Source organism: Natrix helvetica (assembly GCF_964273705.1).
Source record: "Natrix helvetica genome assembly, chromosome: 1".
Taxonomy (NCBI): domain Eukaryota; kingdom Metazoa; phylum Chordata; class Lepidosauria; order Squamata; family Natricidae; genus Natrix; species Natrix helvetica.
The window spans coordinates 338414879-338433789 of record NC_138548.1 but is presented as its reverse complement, the minus strand read 5'-3'; the positions used below and the strand labels follow the sequence as shown (position 1 = coordinate 338433789).

The 18911-nt window shown below is 40.9% G+C and overlaps 1 protein-coding gene across 3 annotated transcripts in view; it reads right to left on the bottom strand.

The window, feature by feature from the left end:
* The window catches only part of CFAP20DC (CFAP20 domain containing), a 195087-nt gene that overhangs the window by 112272 nt on the left and 63904 nt on the right, over positions 1-18911 (bottom strand). For all 3 annotated transcript variants that reach the window (XM_081932690.1, XM_081932691.1, XM_081932692.1), the window contains exons 6-7: positions 12637-12751; positions 8302-8458 (exon numbers count right to left, since the gene is read on the bottom strand). In XM_081932690.1, coding sequence (XP_081788816.1) covers positions 8302-8458; positions 12637-12751 — 272 coding nt within the window. The remainder of the gene's footprint in view (positions 1-8301; positions 8459-12636; positions 12752-18911) is intronic.

Sequence of the window (18911 nt, the reverse complement as noted above, 5' to 3'; positions counted from 1 at the left end):
ACAACTTCCTTCCATGCCTGAAGAGAAGTTTTTGATCAGTGTGTGCTGCCTGCTGTCAACCCTGAAGTGAACCTGGCTGAGGCAATCCTGGAGGCTTCAGGGTTGCCACAAAGCAGAAGAAGGGACAGGGAGGGGGAAAATAGCTAGATGGGATTTTGTAGCCAAAACAAATGAGTTTTCCTGTGAGAACCAAGGACATTCTAAGAGGTGGCTGCCTAGAGGAGGAGTGAAGTAACCAAGCAACAAGCCAGCACCTTGGTTGGATAGTGTGACCTGTGACTTGGGGGAAAGGGGAAACTTTTCTTTTTAATTAGGTGAAAGCCACAGTAACTTTTAGAGTCTTTAGAACTTTCACGAGTTGTGCCAATATGATGTATCCAATACTTGCAACGCTGACACCCGCTCTAACATATACCAGTGAAACATGAACACTAACGTCACAATCGTACAAAAACTATGGGTAGCACAAAAGCCATGGAACGATACATGCTCGACATTACAAGACAAGATAGAAAGACCTGAACATGGCTTAGAGAACAAACAAAAGTGTTCAATATGCTCAAGAAAGTAAAAGAATTGAAATGGAAATGGTCTGGCACAAAGAAATGATGGTAGGTGGACCAAGGCAGTCATAGAATGGATCCCACTTGATAATTGCTTCAAAGCCTGTCTAATATAGCTAACTGTAAGAGAGTAAACAGGATAAAACTGTTGTGGAGGGAACAAGCTGTAGGAGCATAAATAAATAAGGCTACACAAAATTTCAAATTCAAGGCAATTTGATCAAATCATCCTTTCAACCTGAAACTTTCAATTTATTCACGGCACCAAATCAAATCAGACTCTTCTGAATCCATGTTGAGATTAAATGGACTTTTATACCCGCAAACTTTTTAATCAAGTCAAATAAATTATCTGACCTGATGATTCAAACTGAAAATTCAAATAAATTCAACTCACAGAAATGCAAATCCAAATCTGATCTTTAATAATTCACATACTCCAAGTGTTAATATGATTATACTGATACATTAAACTATTTTCCCTTTTTGACAGAATCAAAATTACAGTTCAGCAATACATTTTAGAGGGCAATGCCCTTGGCTTTGGGAGGTTGCATTGGCTATGAAGTCACATACTGTGCACTGTGGGAACAGATAATTAATTTCTACCTTGTTAGAATGGTTGGTCAAGACAATGATCTTCATCTTTTCAGTTGCATAAACCTACAACTAGTAACCAGCTGTGTGTCCTTTCCAGAAATCCTAATTGTATATGCATGATTGCTTTTAGCCCCCTCTTAAAATAATTTATGTGTGCAGATAAGAATTAATTAGATTTCAGGGTAGTAGAATTTCACAATTAAAAATACTTAGCAATTAGCTGGCCTTACAATTTAGATTGTGCAGATTGTTCTGTGATCTCTAATGCAGTTATGCTATCCATGAAATTCCTCTTGTAAGTAAGTTCAGAGAGGTCAATATATTTGAGTACTCAAATACTTCGGCCTAGTTTTCATCCGTTCTATGTTGATACTATGCTATTCCATTTATTAATGTGAAAAACATCCATTGCAGTTCCTTTTAATATCAGAACAAACCTTTGTTCAACACACCTTTGGCACTAAAATTATATGAAGTCTTTGTTCTTTGCTCACTGAATCTAACCCGCACAATTAAACAATTGCAATCTGCTTCCTCTACAAAGAATATTTTTAAGCATATAGGGGTTTGTCCTGACCCTGCAAAACCAGTCTGCTAGATATTCATGATATTTAACAAGCTCAGAGGAATGCTGATTAGCAGTAATGGAGAAGGACATTATTGTAAAGAATAAAGAATTGGTTCATGTTATTGTACACAACCAGTGACATTAGGAAAAAAAAAACAAGAGAGAACCTCCAAATGGAAAAAGGGGGAAGATTCTAGGAGAAGTACCTAAGGAGTCTGCCAATCATTTTGTATCAGAAAGCAAATCAATGTCCTAGTATAATAAGAAATGAAAAAGCTAAAACAAAATGTGAGGATACAGCTCAGTCTCCAGAAAAATATTCAAAGAGCTTTACAGTAAGAAATTGACTTATCCATTAGATTCTCAATTCTTTGTCTCACCCCTCAGCCTCATTGCTCTAATCCTGATTAAAATGAGGTGAAAGTTTCTAACGTTTGGGTGAAATAATTAGCCTCCATTGCTTTATGAAGGAGACAAATTTCTGTTCATTGCTTTTGTAAAAATAACTAGGCACAATTATGCTTTCCTCTGCAACTCCTCTTCTGTATGAATGTTCAAGACAAGCTGGGGTTTTTTCCACTAAAACTAAAACATGCCTCCCTAGTTTATATACATATTTCTCCTGGTTCTCCAAAGAGATGAAATTGTATCTTTACCACTTTGTTTCCTGGAGAAAATAGGTATCAGTTCACAATTCCTGGTCTGGGGGAGAGGCAGTATGGGTACTGTACTGAAAAGAAAACTGAGATACTGCTTTCAATAGCTGAAGACGATTTCATAAAGTGTCTCAGGTAATGGTGCTGGAAGATAAGAGAGAAATACAACTCCTAAAGTGGTCCCAGTCCTTATAGAGCATGGGCTCGAGGTGAAATAATAACAGCTGTCAAGATGCTCTTTTAAGAGGAAGCATGCAAAAGAGAAGCCGAACATCCATACTTCCCATAGCGTCTCTTTACAGCGACACATATAAGAAGCAGATCACAAAGTCCCACAAATAGATAAAAAGGTTCTCTGCAATTTGGAGGACTGGTGGAAAAAATGGAGGTGGACGGATGGATGCCAAACCTTGCTTAATGGGGCCTGAGATGCTATCCTAAGGAAGCATTCTTGCATAAATCCCAATAAAATAGGAAGTGTTATATTAAAGCAAGGTCATGCTATAGCATTTGATGAGTCTTAGATAATTAGCGATTGATGCGAATAAAGAAAATGTCAGACCAATGCATAACAGTGAATTCTGCTGTATGCAAAAATATGTATTAAACTGTTAATCTCTACAGCAACTCTAGAGCAAGAGCAAGTTAAATAATACTGGCTCAGCGAAACTTCAATTACAGCTGCCTTGTTCCCTTCCATTTTGAAGGGCCATAGAACTTGGAATGGCTTTTTTGTTATTTTTTATACATTGTGTTTGTAATCAACCCAATAATGAAAGTCCTCTGGGAAGATGACTAACTTACTGTCTTAACATAACATCGATTAGGAAGTCACATTGCTAAGATTTTTTTAAAAAGGAATTTCAATGAAATCTAAGGCAAAACATCTGTCTCAGGTATCAGACTGTCAAAGGTAGAAAGTCTCATAACTCTAATGGTTTGTGACTGATCTGCCAGACAGTCCTTACCTAATCTAACAATAAGAAACATCTAGAATTCTATGTCCCATATAGCACATCATCTGCATGATTGGGAGCCACCCAAAGTTTGGTATAAGATAGGCTGATATATACAGTAAATGTTTTAAATACATAAATAAAAATAAATGAATACAAAGGAAATGCCAACGTCAAGGTCAGGCAGGCTGACTAGAAAGCAATGCCACCTAATTCGATCTCATTGAAGAGCTGTGGTGGCACAGTGGTTAGAGTGCAGTACTGCAGGTTGCTTTTGCTGACTGCCAGCTGCCTGCAATTTGGCAGTTCGAATCTCACCAGCTGAAGGTTGACTACAGCCTTCCATCCTTCCAAGGTGGGTAAAATGAGGACCCAGATTGTTGGGGGCAATAGGCTGACTGTAAACAGCTTAGAGAGGACTATAAAGCACTGTGAATAGGTATATAAGTCTAAGTGTTAATATTATTTTGTTGTCATTCTTGTGCAGACCCTTCAATAAACACTTCAATATCACAGATTATTCCAGACTGACACATAATCGATTAAGCAGGTAAGGCTGGCAAAATGTGGGCTGAGCAAAAGCTACAGTTCTGCAAAACAAATTGCCAATCCTTGAAAACCACAGCCATACATCAACAACAGTTGATCTCCGTTACAGAGCAGGACTAAAAAAATGAAAGGTTGTTTTTTTAAAAAAAAAGTTTAGTTTGCCAACCTCAAATCAAATCACTACCACTATCATTCTCTTGTCTGTTCCATTTCCACCAAAAGGAACAAAAATAGACGAAGAGTAGTTGAAAGACTGTAAAACTTTTGAGCACAAGTAATTGATAAGGGTGAAATATTCAAGAAGGAAAAGTTACAGGGTCAGTGACTTGGAGTTGGGTTAATCAAAAGAGTTGCCCCAAAATCTAGTCTCATAGACCCAACTTTTCCCTGAAAATGATCTTGTGCAATCCAGAATATAATGCAATAAACAGGGAGTAATCACAAATAGCTCTGGGTGAACCACACAAGACAACATAAAAAGGATAAAAGAAGCAAAGCCAACCACAAGCTAGAAAAGACATTTGTATTATATAACACAACAAAAAGAAGCTGTTTAATTATTCTTTCCCAGAACCTTTTATTACTTCCTTTTGTAATAATAATAATAATAAATTTGGATTTATTAGCCGCTCCCTTTCCGAGTAGGACTCGGGGCGGCGTACAATGGAGCATAAAACATAAAAGATAAATAACAGCACAAAAACGTACATACATACACAACACACATACATACATACACGGAGGAGGAAACAAATTACATCATTAGACAGTTAAAAATCAGCTTTAAAATACCCCAATTGTAAAAACCCAATATGCAGTTAAGAATTAATATTTAAGAACAATTTAAAAAACAGTTAGGAGGAATGAGAAAATTACGATTGCGATTGAGCCAGGCCAGATAATTGAAAGAGGTGGGTCTTCAGCTGTACACGGAAGGAGCGGAGATCGGAAGTAATCCTGATGTCACGGGGGAGGTCATTCCACAGGGCTGGGCCCATCACAGAGAAGGCTCTGCTCCTGGGTGTCGCCCCCCGGCACTGTTTGGCGGACGGCACCCGGAGAAGTCCCTCTCTGTGTGAGCGAATTGGTCGTAGGGATGTGTGGGGCAGGATGCGATCCTGCATATAACTAGGCCCTGTGCCATGAAGCGCTTTAAAGATCATAATCAAAACCTTGAAACGCACTCGGTAGACCACAGGAAGCCAGTGCAGCTCGCGCAGGAGAGGTGTTACAGGGGAGAATCTAGTCCTCCCCATAATCACCCGCGCGGCCGCGTTCTGGACCAACTGTAGTCTCCGAGTGCATCTCAAGGGAAGCCCCATGTAGAGAGCATTGCAGTAATCCAGGCGAGACGTCACTAGCGCATGGGTGACTGTGCGTAGGGCATCCCGGTCCAATAAGGGGCGCAATTGGCGCATCAGGCGGACCTGATGGAACGCCCCCCTTGCCACGGCTGTTACATGGTTATCCATGGACAGCCGGGCATCCAGGAGGACGCCCAAATTGCGCACCTGTTCCATGGGGGCTAGTTGGACGCCCCCGATGGCCAGAGATGGAAGTACCTGGTTGAACCGGGAGGCCGGAAGCCACAGCCACTCCGTCTTGGAAGGGTTGAGTTTTAGTCGGTTGCCATCCATCCAGACCCGTACGGCCTCCAGACACCGGGACATCATTTCGACGGCCTCATTGGGGTGGTTCGGAGTGGAAATGTATAGCTGAGTATCATCAGCATACAGATGATATCCCACCCCAAAACCACGGATGATCTCGCCCAGCGGTTTCATATATGTGTTGAACAGGAGAGGCGAGAGCACCGATCCCTGTGGCACTCCACATGTGAGTGGCCTCCGGGTCGAACTCTGCTCCCCTGTCAACACACGTTGCGTCCGATCAGAGAGGTAGGAGCCAAACCACCGTAAAACGGTGCCCCTGACTCCCAGCCCCTCTAGCCGGTGCAACAGGATACCATGGTCGATGGTATCGAACGCCGCCGAGAGATCTAATAGGACCAGGATAGAGGAACAACCCCTATCTCTGGCCCTCCAGAGATCATCAACCAATGCGACCAAGGCCGTCTCCGTGCTGTGCCCGGGTCGGAAGCCGGACTGGCGCGGGTCTAGATAATCATTTTCCTCCAGGTGACGTGGGAACTGCTGTGCTACCACACTCTCTACAACCTTCGCTAAAAAAGGAAGGTTGGAGACTGGACGATAATTGACTAGGTCCGTTGGGTCCAGGGAAGGCTTCTTGAGCAGGGGCCTCACCACCGCCTCTTTTAAGGCGGCCGGTAGAGACCCCTCACCCAACGAGGCGTTCACCAGGCCCAGGAGCCAGTCGCGCGTAACCTCCCAGGATGCCAGTACAAGCCAGGAGGGACACGGGTCCAATAAACATGTGGTGGGTCGCAGACGTCCACGCAACCTGTCCAAATCCTCGATGGCAACCGAGTCAAACTCCTCCCAAAGCGGTCCCTCAAGACTCGCAACGGGCGTCTCTACTGAACCACTGAAAGGGGTCCATCCCATCCGAATTTGAGCGACTTTGTCCTGTAGATAATTCCCAAACTCCTCTGCTCTGCCCTGTAGTGGGGCTTCCCGTGGTCTCTCAAACAAGAGGGAACGGGTCACCCGAAACAGGGCGGCAGGGCAGTTATCTGCAGACGCAATAAGAGCGGCGCAATGTTGACGTTTGGCCGCTCTTAATGCCACGAGGTACGTCTTCAAATAGGCTCGTGCCTGTGCTCGGTCAAGTTCGGAACGGGAGGATCTCCAACGACTCTCTAGGCGTCTCTTGTGGCGTTTCATCACCCTTAGCTCCTCGGTAAACCAAGGTGCCAGGGTGGTTCGTCGCCGCAGGAGAGGCCGCAAAGGCGCCACCCGGTCTAGGGCCCCGGTAGTCGCACTATTCCATGCGTCTACCAGGTCCTCCACTCGGGGGCGGGTCAGGTCCACAGGGGGTGGCCCAAGTTCCGTCTGGAACCTATCCGGTTCCATCAGGCGCTTGGGGCGGAACCATCTAATACTTTCCAGTTCCGCCTCCTCGCGGCGGGGGGTAGCACCAGGGAAGTCCAGCCGGAGAAGTGAGTGATCCGACCATGACAGGGGAATAGTGTCTAGATCCCCTATTCCCAGATCACTCGTCCACTGGCCAGAGACAAAAACAAGGTCCAGGGTGTGGCCTCCCTCGTGAGTAGGGCCCTGAATTAACTGGGTCAGGTCCATGGCTGTCATGGAAGCCATGAACTCCCGAACCCCCTCAGACACTTCTCCCATCGACGGCAGATTAAAATCCCCCATCACTAAAAGTTTGGGGGTCTCAACCGCCACCGATGAGATCAGCTCAAGGAGTTCGGGCAGGGCCGCTGAAGTATAGCGAGGAGCCAGGTATACTATCAGCAGGCCCAACTGCCTCCCTGGGCCCCATCTCACGACGAGGGACTCACACCCGGATGTCTGCGGCACGGTGAACTCTCTCGGCTCTAAGTCTTCCCGGATAATCACTGCTACCCCACCGCCCCTTCCCTGGGCCCGAGGCTGGTGAAATGCTCGATAACCTGGAGGGCACATTTCCACAAGGGGTAGACCTCCCTCGTGGCCCAACCAGGTCTCGGTTATTCCGGCGAGGTCCGGCTCCCCCTCCAAAATTAGATCGTGGATGAGGGGGAGCCGGACCTCGCCGGAATAGAGCACATTTGAAGACTGAAGTCTCCAGTCTGGGTAGAAAACAATGAAGTAGGAAAGAATCAGCTGGATGATGTACAACTCACATTTTGATAAGCAGAGCTGAAGGATGGAAAAATGGTTTTTATTGTTTAGTCTAGGAGATGGTGTACAAATAAAGTTCAAATAAAATATGCAGCTGATAAATAATAGGAATTCATGAATACACTTTATTAGGAAGATACTTAATGTGCTGTTTATCATCAACTCTCTTTTCCTTCCTCAAAAGTCCAATTTCCATAATGGCCAGATTTTACAAGGGAAGTCTCTGCTCTTTCATTTTAGAAGCTGTCTTGAGAAAATGACAGATCTCAGTTTAAAAAAAAAACCCTTTGATAATTGAATAACAAGCTTTCTTTCAAAGTGCTTAATGAAACACTTACCTGAAGGTAGATTATTAGCAGTTTGTATGCTAATTTAAAGTTGAAACAGTATCTACCGTGCAGTTTTAATAAAAGTGCTGCTTTATAAAAATGTAAATGCTGAACCACATTTGTAATCACATTTAGAAAAGGTCACTTACTATCCAAAGAGTCAGAAACGTGCATAGTATGTCTTATGTACCCATCAATTGCCAGGAAACCATCTAAAACTCTTTGGATAATGCATCACAGAGATCAGAAAGATAAGCATGGAATCAGGAAGCACATCTTAGCCATCTGGAAACCCAGGAAGCCAAGCTTAACGTACCGTCGTCATCTGTGGGGTTCAGGGGGTTTGACTTCAGTGTGAAGATTTTTCGCAGTTTACAGTTGGCTGAAACAATAATGCCATCCAAAGACTGAAAAACAGCGCCTTTGAATATCTCACTGGTAAATGTCACCAGGTCAATGCACAAATTGCACCACTAAGGAGAGGGGGGGAAAAGTTTAGAGATATATTTGTAAAAATTAATTTTCAATAAAATACACTGTTAAAAACCAATTGTATTTATTGCTTGGCTTATATCCCCCCCCCCCCCCCCGGCCTCGTCTGCCTCTAAATAGCCCAACGGCATAGAGCTAGTAGCATAACGGATTTGAATTCATGCAAGCAAAAAAAAAAACAGACAATAAGTCATAATTTTGAAAACTCTCTCAAAATTTCCTGAACAATTGAAAAAAAAATAGGTTCTTCGGTGCTGACATTTTTAATGGAGAATAGACAATCTGTGACTGTTGGGGTCACTGTTTTAGAGATATTTCCATACATAAACAGAAAGACCACATGGGCAAAAAATAGAGGGAGCAGTAGCGGCTTTTTATTGGCTTCCCCACTGACTTTCCCTGAGGGAAGCTGAAAGGGGGTGTAGGAAAAGACAATCACATGACTGTGGCTGACCACAGCAGCAGTGAAGAGGAATTGAAGTGGCCACAACATTGCCAAATTTCAATCCCTTGGGAGTCATGGGTCCTGGATTTTGTCCACATTTTAAAAATTATTCCATCTGAGGTAGATTGGTTCAAAAAGGTAGAAATTCCACACAGTGAAATGTTATTTTAATTATTGGTTTGCCAACTCCTCCAATGAAGTTTTAAAGAACCATTTGAGTTCACTAATAATAATTCCCCAGATTACATAAACCTCTGTGTGCCATTGTGTTCTGTTGAAACTCCACTTATTTGACAGAAGAGGCTAATTTTTTTAATCGTTTTTTAATAACTGACAAGGCCTAAAAGGATTGATTATCGCTTATGCCATGACTCCTGAATGATCCCAATAGATTAGGGGTGAAACCCAGCAGGTTCTGACAGGTTCTGGAGAACAGGTAGTGGAAATTTTGAGTAGTTCAGAGAACTGGCAAATACCACCTCTGGCTGGTCCCCCGAGTGGGGTGGAAATGGAGATTTTGCAGTATCCTTCCCCTGCCACGCCCACAAGCCACACCCACAGAATCAGTAGTAAAAACATTCGAATTTCACCACTGCAATAGATACAGAGATGTTATCAGTTGTTCCCAATTTTCTTAGTCTTTGACTCAGAGAAAATACAAGGACATCAGTGCTCTCAATGGCTAAAATGGCTATAGGGATGGTCTGAATGCATCTTTCCAGAATCTGCCAAAATGATGAGGTTAAACCAGTAATAAAAAAAATATGAACACATGTATGAACACAATATAATTCTTGGATTATCTCTTTTTTTCTATATAACATTTCTCCTCAGGATGTAATTAAAACCAATTCTCCTTCGAGGTAAGACTGACTCTTGGTGATATGAATACATATATGTAGTTTTCTTCACACCATTTAACAAGTGGCTCTTCAATATCTAGATTTTGGGATTTTCTTTTTAAAATTTCTTTTTAAAATTTCTCAGTATCACCTACAATTTTAGTTTTTTCCTGGAGGTTTCCAACCCACAAGATTTAGTTGCACTTTGCTTCTAAGGAAGGGAACTACTGTTTTAAGGTAGATTTAGTTTTAGGTGAGTTTTAGATATTAGTCACACCGTGATAGTACTAGCAGCAATACTTAGACTTATACACCGCTCCATAGTGCTTTACAGCACTTTCTAAGCGGTTTACAGTCATATTGCCCCCAACAATCTGGATCCTCATTTTACTGACCTCGGAAGGATGGAAGGCTGAGTCAACCTTGAGCCGATCAGAATCGAACTGCTGGCAGTCGACAGAATTAGCCTGCAATACTGCATTCTAACCCACTGCACCACCACCTTTTATGAAGGGTGCATTACGATAATAAAAATGTTTTGCCATTTGGCTATACCCTCCCCACATGTACTGACTTGTTTATGAATTGATACCTTGGCCAGTATCAGATATCGTGTTTACCCTCTCATGAATGTGTCTCTATAAAGTTAAGTGTTAAAAGTGCACAGGGAGAGGAAATTGTACTTTGTAGCCAATGATTATTTTTCTTCTTCCTTCCTTGAGCTAAAGTGGAAGACCATCACCAGAATTTGAAGGCCCTAATTTAGATCTTTTGGCATTGCACAGTTTCCCCCAGAATCTTAAGCAACATTCCCAAATTGGAACATTGGACATGGCAGTTGTGCACCTCCATATGGTGATCCAGCTTTATTTGTGCGAACCAGAATTCTGTAAATGATCTGCAGATAAGATGCTGGCTTGTCCAGACTGAGTAGAAAGAAGTCTTCAGAACTGATAGCTTGTATGGGCAAGCCAGGTTTAATGTCAGATCTCAGTCCTATTCCGTTTGGACAAAAACCACAGTGAATCTAAGTTCTCATAGGGACCTGGCATGGCATGTATAAAGACAAAAAGCAATGGAATAAGGAATCCATTTGATATTAAACTGATATCTGGCACACTCACTAGGACCAACAAGAAGTTCATTTCTTATATTCATAGGAAGGTCACATGTATTCTTTTCAGGTAGTCACACTTTCACATATGTTGAAAATCCGAACTTCTAGTATGCAGTTATATTTTTAAAAGCTGGTTTCTGTAGCCAATCAACATACATTATAAGCTGCGGGGATCAAAACTGAAACAATTAATTTAATGTGCTTCAGAAGTACATTCCAATGTATCTTAGAGAAGTAAAATATAACTTACGGTATTTACACTGTATGATGTTTTACTCCACTGGGGATGTTTGCCCCCCATTATTAGTTTAACGAAACAAAAGAGTTCCAGTAGCAAAAATCAATACATTTCTTGGAGCATTTTGTTTATTTGTTCCTTTCACCTTCCCTTTGGTTTTCAGAAACAGAACTGTTAGGAGCATGGAAATTAATCTTCCTAGATCATTATTTATTATTGCCGTTACTTTAAACCTCAACAGATTTCACTGGCTGGGACCAAAATATATCAAAGGCAAGGATTAAGGTGCTTGATTTTGATTTTGAAGAACAAAAAGGAAACTGTTGTGAGTGAAATGAAGAGGACCTGCTTATATTATACAGTAACATATAACTCTAAAAGATAGGATTAATTCAGAACACATTCTGCAGTAAAAATTAAACCCACATAGCGAAATTAATTCCTGACTTTTGACTGTAGAAAAGATTTTAAAATTAGACATTTCATTAATTTGATAACATTTCTAAGGGATGCATAAAACATACCAATTTCAATTTTTTAAAAAACAAAGAACGATTCTTATTCCTGGAAGAAAACGTTGCATATGTACATAGTCTGGGGGATTATATGACACACACATTCATATTTGATTTGCGTTTAAGGATATCTTAAAACATGGACACTATCAACAAGGGATATAATTATTAATGACATAATGCACCCAAGAGAAACTGACCAGAGTCGAAGTGAAATTATAAGCCTGTTATGGTCCTGTGATGTTTCACTCAGTAACTGTGCTGTTTAGCAACTGAATTGCTGGTCCCAACTGCAGTCACTAAGTAAGTACTACCTCTTTTTACTACAGATTGCATGAATGAAATGAAATGCGTGTTTTCCAGGATATCTTAAACTGAAACTTATTTCCCTATATACATGAATCTAAGAATTCTCTGTTGTTTTCCTTACCCTCCTCCCCCCAATTTTAGACATAAATCTGGAATCATTCTTAGAAACACACTAATTCTATCTGGAACTAATTGCCAGTGATGTAATTGCAGAGATAAGGAAATCATCTTATAATACAGGATCTTGTCTCCTAATTCTCCTAATCTTGGACATACCATGTTTGCTGTTTTTTATTTAATTTCTATCATATCTTTTTACTCAAATTGAACAGTTAAGGTGCTACACGTATAGAATTAATAACATAACATTATTGGAATGCTTGGCATGAAATTATGTTTTGGTTCTCATCCACTAAATAGGAATGGGAAGAACAAACAGCACCTGGAAATTATCAGCATGATTCATGATTGATCTCGTGTTCCACCAATCTACTTAATCTCCATGTCACAGAAGTGTCTAATGATGATCCAGTTTGTACTACACTGTGCAATTAATTCTGAAGAAATATGTGAAATTAACCAGAAAAACAATTTCTTGTAATCATGATATGCTGGATCACTGGTAGGAAATAGAAAGTAGAAGAGAATCATACGTGACAGTAATCATTTGAACAAGGAAGGAAATATACTTACAATTTTGCGCTTGATCATAAAGAGAGGGATTTTTGCATGCAGAGGGGTTACAGACAATTCTTTGTGGATCGTTGATAAATACAATCTTCTTTTAATATTTCCCAAATCAGTTATCCTGCAAGAGAAAAAAAAGGTGAGTACAGAGATGATAGAAATTGATCTCCATCAATTCAAAAAACCTTTCTCTCTCAGCAGTCACAGAAAACCATCATTCACATGTAAAAAGCTTTATATCAAGAACAGCAAATGGAGAAGTTAAATATTATCCTTCTACAAGATAAGTAATGAGATTTCTCTCTCAAATTCATAGTCGCTTCAAGCTGAATACATAAAATCACTTTACATGTTAATTTTATTTCAACGCTACACACTCTTCACTTGATTTCCATAGCATTTCAAACTTACGAAAGAATTCAATTTACATGAATTGAGAAACCACAAGTCTTCAATAATCATGCCCCCCGCCCCCCCAGCTCCCTTCAGCTTGTATAATCTTGGAAAATGCTATCACATCTCCAAAAAGGAAAACCGTTGTATGTTTTCATTTTCTAAAAAATGTATCTGTAATATCATATGGGCTTTGTTTAAAAATAGATGCAAAACATTAACATGCCAGTTTCTTCTTCTGATCGTCTACCTCCAAATATCAAACCCACATGCTTACTGCTATTTAAGCTGTTCTCCAATGATGCCTGAGACAGTATAACTGAACATCACTGGCAGGTTAGAGTCACAAACAGTTTGGTCTCCTATATGCTGTTTCCCATTTCCAAAATTTTCATACTAGCTAAGTTTCTAATTTCATAGTTGAAAAGTTTTTTTTTTTTCAAGAAGTTTTATTGGTTTTTTTAAAACATTTATGCGGAAAAGGGTAAGTGGAATGGTTACAAATTTTGGCAGTTGCAAGTGTGGCAGACGCCCCCTCCCTCCAGACTCCTAGGTTACATCAAAATATCAAACCTTAATACATAATCATAAAAAATCAGCATATTAATTCTAGAAAAAATAATTTTCAATCAGTTTATATAGTTATAATACATAGTCTAGTTATAAATTCATTATTACTTTCGGTCTGTTTATAACATTGTGGTTTTCTTATTTATTTTTGTGATCTGAGCTTTCTTGGTGTTGCCCCTTCACCCCCCGCTGGCAGAGCTCCGGCCCCTCCCGTGTCCTGTATGACCGTTGTAGTGTCTTCTGTTTTTTCTAGGTTCGCTTTATTTTTTTCCATAAAGGCCTGTGCCTCTATGGGTGTGTTGATTCTGATTCTTGTCTCCTCCCAGAATATCAGCATACCTTCAGGCATCAACCATCTAAACCACACCCCCTTCTGGTATAATTTATTCGCCAATTGCGAATAGCTTTTCCTTTTTTCCCTAATTTTTTTGGGAATCTGCTTCAGAATGGTTATCTCCCTGTCGTGGTATGTCAGTGTTTGCCCCCTTTGTACACCCAGAATTTCATCTCTTGTGGTTTTCCTAAGGAATTTAATATGAACCTCCCTGGGTACATTATGTGTTCTGGCATATGCTGAATTCACTCTATAGGCTAGGTCTATCTCCCATTCCATCTGCTGTTTATCTTTGTGTATGTATTCAGCTAAAATATTAGTCATAATGTCCCTTATATTTTCCCCATCTGCTTCTATTACATTTTGAAATCTAAGATAAAAGGACATTCTCTCAAACTCTGTTTTCATTTGTTGGATGTCGAGCTCTTTGTTCCCCTTCTGTAAAGCCTCTACCCCCCCTTTCGCCTCCGCCACCCCACCCTCCACAAGGTCCAGTCTCTGTGAGTTCTTAAAGATTTGGGCTTGATTCTCTTTAATTTCATCTTTCATTTCCCTTAACTGTTTCTTAATTTCCTCCTGGCCCTGTAAAATTTGTTGAAGCATTTGTTGAAAGTCTATCTCTGTAGTCTTGGGTTGCATCAGTTCTGTTATCTTTGACTGTGTAGCTGGACTAGACGTTGCAGACGTTGGGGCAGAAGTAGCAAAGCCAGGCTTTCCAGGAGGTGGTCTTTTTGGAGACATGGTTTATGAAGCAAGGAGATCAGTCAGAGTAGAAACTGGGCAGCTGGAGAAGTAGAGCAGGCAGGCGAATTCAGAAGGCAGAGGATCCAAACAGGTGGGAGTTTCTTTAGTCACTCTAGCGATAGATGAAAGTTTTTTCTCCAAAGAGTTCAGAAAATAACAATCCACAAGAGATTCCTCTGGGTGACTCGGAGACAAAGACCGGAAGCCTGAATTTTAAAGGTGGAGTCAGGTTTCACAGTTCATGAAGACAACGGAAGTGTGCCATCTTGCCCTGCCAGCTTTGGGCTCAGAGGCATAATAAAATTTTAAAAGTTCAGAAAGTTCTCAGTTCACCCATAAGTTCTGGAGCTAGGTCCAATGAAAGTCACTTTTATGGGGGTGAGGCATCATTAGTTGGCTCTCCCCCTCCTCTTTCCCCTGGGGGTGAAAGCAAAATCTTCTCAAGCCGCTTGTCCAAGGGAGGGGGGGAAATCCCCCTCCCTCTAGCCGCACCTCTAGCAAGGATCCGAAAGTTTAACTTTTTAAAAGTGCTGAAAAGTCCATCAATTCAAAAGAGAGGGAATGAAGAAAGGAAGCCTCTCACCATACTGCCGCTGCTTCGTTCAAGAGTGCGTTCTCCGATCGGCATGGAGCGAGACGCACGCGCGCCCTCCAAAACTGCTCCCCGATGCCTAGAACGAAGCGGAGAAGCCCCCGCCAGCCGACGCCAGGACCCTCCGCGAGCCATTCCCTCGGCAGAACGCCTCTCCGGGGCGTCCTGTGCCCCCCCAGAAGCGGGGAAAGCCCACCGGGAGAGCAGGAGCAGGCAAAGGCTTGCCTGTCGCCGTAGCCGCCGGAACCGGAAGTCCCATAGTTGAAAAGTTTTGTTCTACCAGAATGTAAAGTTTTAAACCTATAAGCTTATTCAGTTCCCTTTTCCATCAGGCTAGCAATTCCTATTGCTTGCTTCTCCCTTTCTGATAAACAATTTTAGACAAGTCCTCAAAATCAGAATATTTCCCTTTATTTTGGATATACATGCTAAAAGGGTTGTTTCTTAGTCTGAATGTCCCCAGTTGACAGGTGGCAATGTTCTTGGGACAGCTTACGGGAAAAATAGAAAAAAAATAGTTAGGAAAATAATCCTTTAAACGCATGGCACAACGTAGGAGAACAAACCCATCAGGACAAGATTCAGCAGTCCATCTTCATTTGAAAGACAAAGGTCACTCTTTTGAAGACAGCAAAGTTCACATTCTGGACAGAGAAGACCGCTGGTTTAAAAGAGGGGTCAAAGAGGCCATCTACGTTAAGACTGAACAGCCATCTCTGAACAGAAGGGAGGGATACGGCACCACCTATCCCTTATTTACAACATAATCCTTTCAGCAGTTCCAAGAAAGTTGTACATCCATTTGCATTGCTCAGTTGACCCTGAGGATACAAATAAACCTTCAAGTCGCCTCAATCACTCTCAGAATGAATGCTAACAATTAGATGACTGCAAGGAATATAAATCCTTCCATTTTCCACCATTCAGTCAGAACTGAAGAAGCTATTTGGATGAGAAGCGAAATGTCTTCAGGGAAAAACAAAGCTCAGTTGCCTTTTGAAAAAGCATCTTTGGGACAGCCATGACTATGGCTCACTCAACCATGACTGAGAATCTCCATAGACAATCCTTTAAATAGGAGTGGTAGCCAATGAAGACTAAACATGCTCAGATGCAATGGAATGTTGAGGGGGAGAAAAACAAAATGAAGCAACTCAATGGAATAATTAGAATTAGTTTTATGAAAAAGAATGTACCGTATTTATCGGCGTATAACACGCACAGGCGTATAACACGCACCTTCATTTTAAGAGGGAAATTTCAGGAAAAAAATTTAAATTTCAAATAAAGAACTTTGAAGCAAAATAAGGGTAGCTCAGAACTTTTTTTATTAATATTATTACCACTTATAAGGTAAATAATGTAAAAGGACAGTAAAAGCAACTGTTTTAACAAAGAAACTTGGATATTCTGTTTTTACAAAAGTTTACTCAGAAATCGCTATCTGGAAAACCAAGAAACTCTTCATCTTCACTGCTATCTTCAAAATCGCAATGAACACTGCTGCTTTCACTGCTACTATCTTCATAAATCAGCTCATCTTCTTCACCATCCGAAGCTCATACCTCTTCATGAATCTTTGGCACCATGATGCTGTTCCTTTGAAATCATGTATTTGCAACTCTTTGCTGATTTTCACTGCTTGAATAATGATCATTTTTGTTGATAAAGCAATACCAGCTTTTCTATGATTAAGTACAAATTCCTTCACCTGTTCTTCTAATTTTGGCCATTTAGCAATACCGCTGCGAAAATTGCATTTTGTTTTTGATAATGTCTTGAGTTTTTCTTCCATTTTTCGCCACTCTTGTATTGTGCATTCTGTTGGTGGCTCTCCAAAATGCCTTGCTGCAGCCCTATTTCCATGTTGCTTGGCATATTCCACAACCTTCAATTTGAAAGCAGCTGTATATGCTCCACGCTTTTGTTTTAAATCCATTAGGGATACCAGTAGTAGGGAAATACCGTAAGTACGGTTATGAATGCAGTTTTTTTCAGCGTCAGAGTGTCAGGATGAGTCACACTGCAGTGGTATACCTGACGGGTACAAGTTCTCCTACCTCAGACAGCAAACTCTTGCGAGTCTGCAAACTCTCGCAGTGCAGAGCGTTACCGTGGTTATGCTCCGACGGCCGCGAGAATTAGACGTGAGGAAGGTGCGGGTTGCCTGGGCTTGCCGTTGCCTACTGATTGCCGTTACTCACACTCCTCACGCTGCTACTGATCCACTCGCTGCTGTGCGGTATGTACATTATATCGGCGGTGTATATGGTGTATACGGTACTTGTTAATACTGTAAAAACATGGCTTCTTAACATTATATCGGCGTATAACACGCATACATCATTTGCCCCCTATTTTTCAGGGGGAAAAGTGCATGTTATACGCCGATAAATACGGTATATCACCTTCTAGCAGGAGACTTAAAAGAGATTTGATCGTATAAGAAAAATGTGCCAATGAATCAATTCTTTTAAGGGACGAGAATAAGAAACTACCACACATTATTCATTCACAAGTTAAAACAAGCCAGTGTGGTCCAGTAGTTAAGGCACCAGGCTGGAAAATGGAAAACTTGTGAATTCAAGTCCAATCTTAGCCATGAATGCTGGCTGGGTGACTTTGGGCCAACTCACTTCACAGGGTTGTTGTGGGAAAAATAGCAGGAGGAAGGTGTGTTGGATATGTTCACTACCTTCAGTTATTTGTAAAAAAATAATAAAGGCAGGATATAAATGAATACATGTTTACATTCTGCTATGGTGCATGCCTAGTGAGGTTCATAAAATACAGAAAACAAATACAGAATGTAAACAGTTGAAGACATATCTTACAATTAACATTTAAAAGCCCAGCAAAAGAGATGCATTTTTACAACAAATATAGATGGGCCTTTTCCAGAGCTTTCTTTTGATACCCTCTTATCAGCTCTACTGGCAGGAAGATTTTATGGGTGTCCTTATTTGCACAAATTTTGGCCTTGTGTATCAAGGGAGGTAGAGACTCTTCCTCATGTCCTCAGATCCTTTTTTGATGCTACAAGATGTTCTTTGATCTCCTGAAACAAAATCATTTCCAAATATGAGTGCCAACACTAATCAATCGTATTACTTTTTAAGGGATGCTAACCCCACACTCATATATCTTCAAGTACAAAACTTTCAATTAGATATGTTGTTTTATTATGCTATTGTTTTCTTTTCTTTTCTCAACAATGAGCTGTTGCATCAAACTATTTCTTATTTTTACTGTAAAGTTGGTCAAAGACTGTGATAAAGGAATTTGATTTGATAGAGATTAGTTAGCTGCTGAAACAAATGGGGAGCAAATGCAATTCTTGAGATAATGCACTCCATAATTTGTGGACAATATGAAAGTGCTGCCCAATTTGCAAAAAAGACAGGCATCTAACATGGAGATATATGCCAATGTTTATTTCAAGGCTTTATATGGTGACCAGTGCATTACAATACAATACAATTATATATAATAAACAGAGAATTACAATTAAAAACAACAACAACAAAAACCACAGCAAATATGCAAAATTGGGGCACACCAACATGTACTATACAGGTAGTCCTCAACTTACAAGCATTTGTTTAGTGGCCATTTGAAGTTACAATCACAGTGGAAAAAAAGTGACAT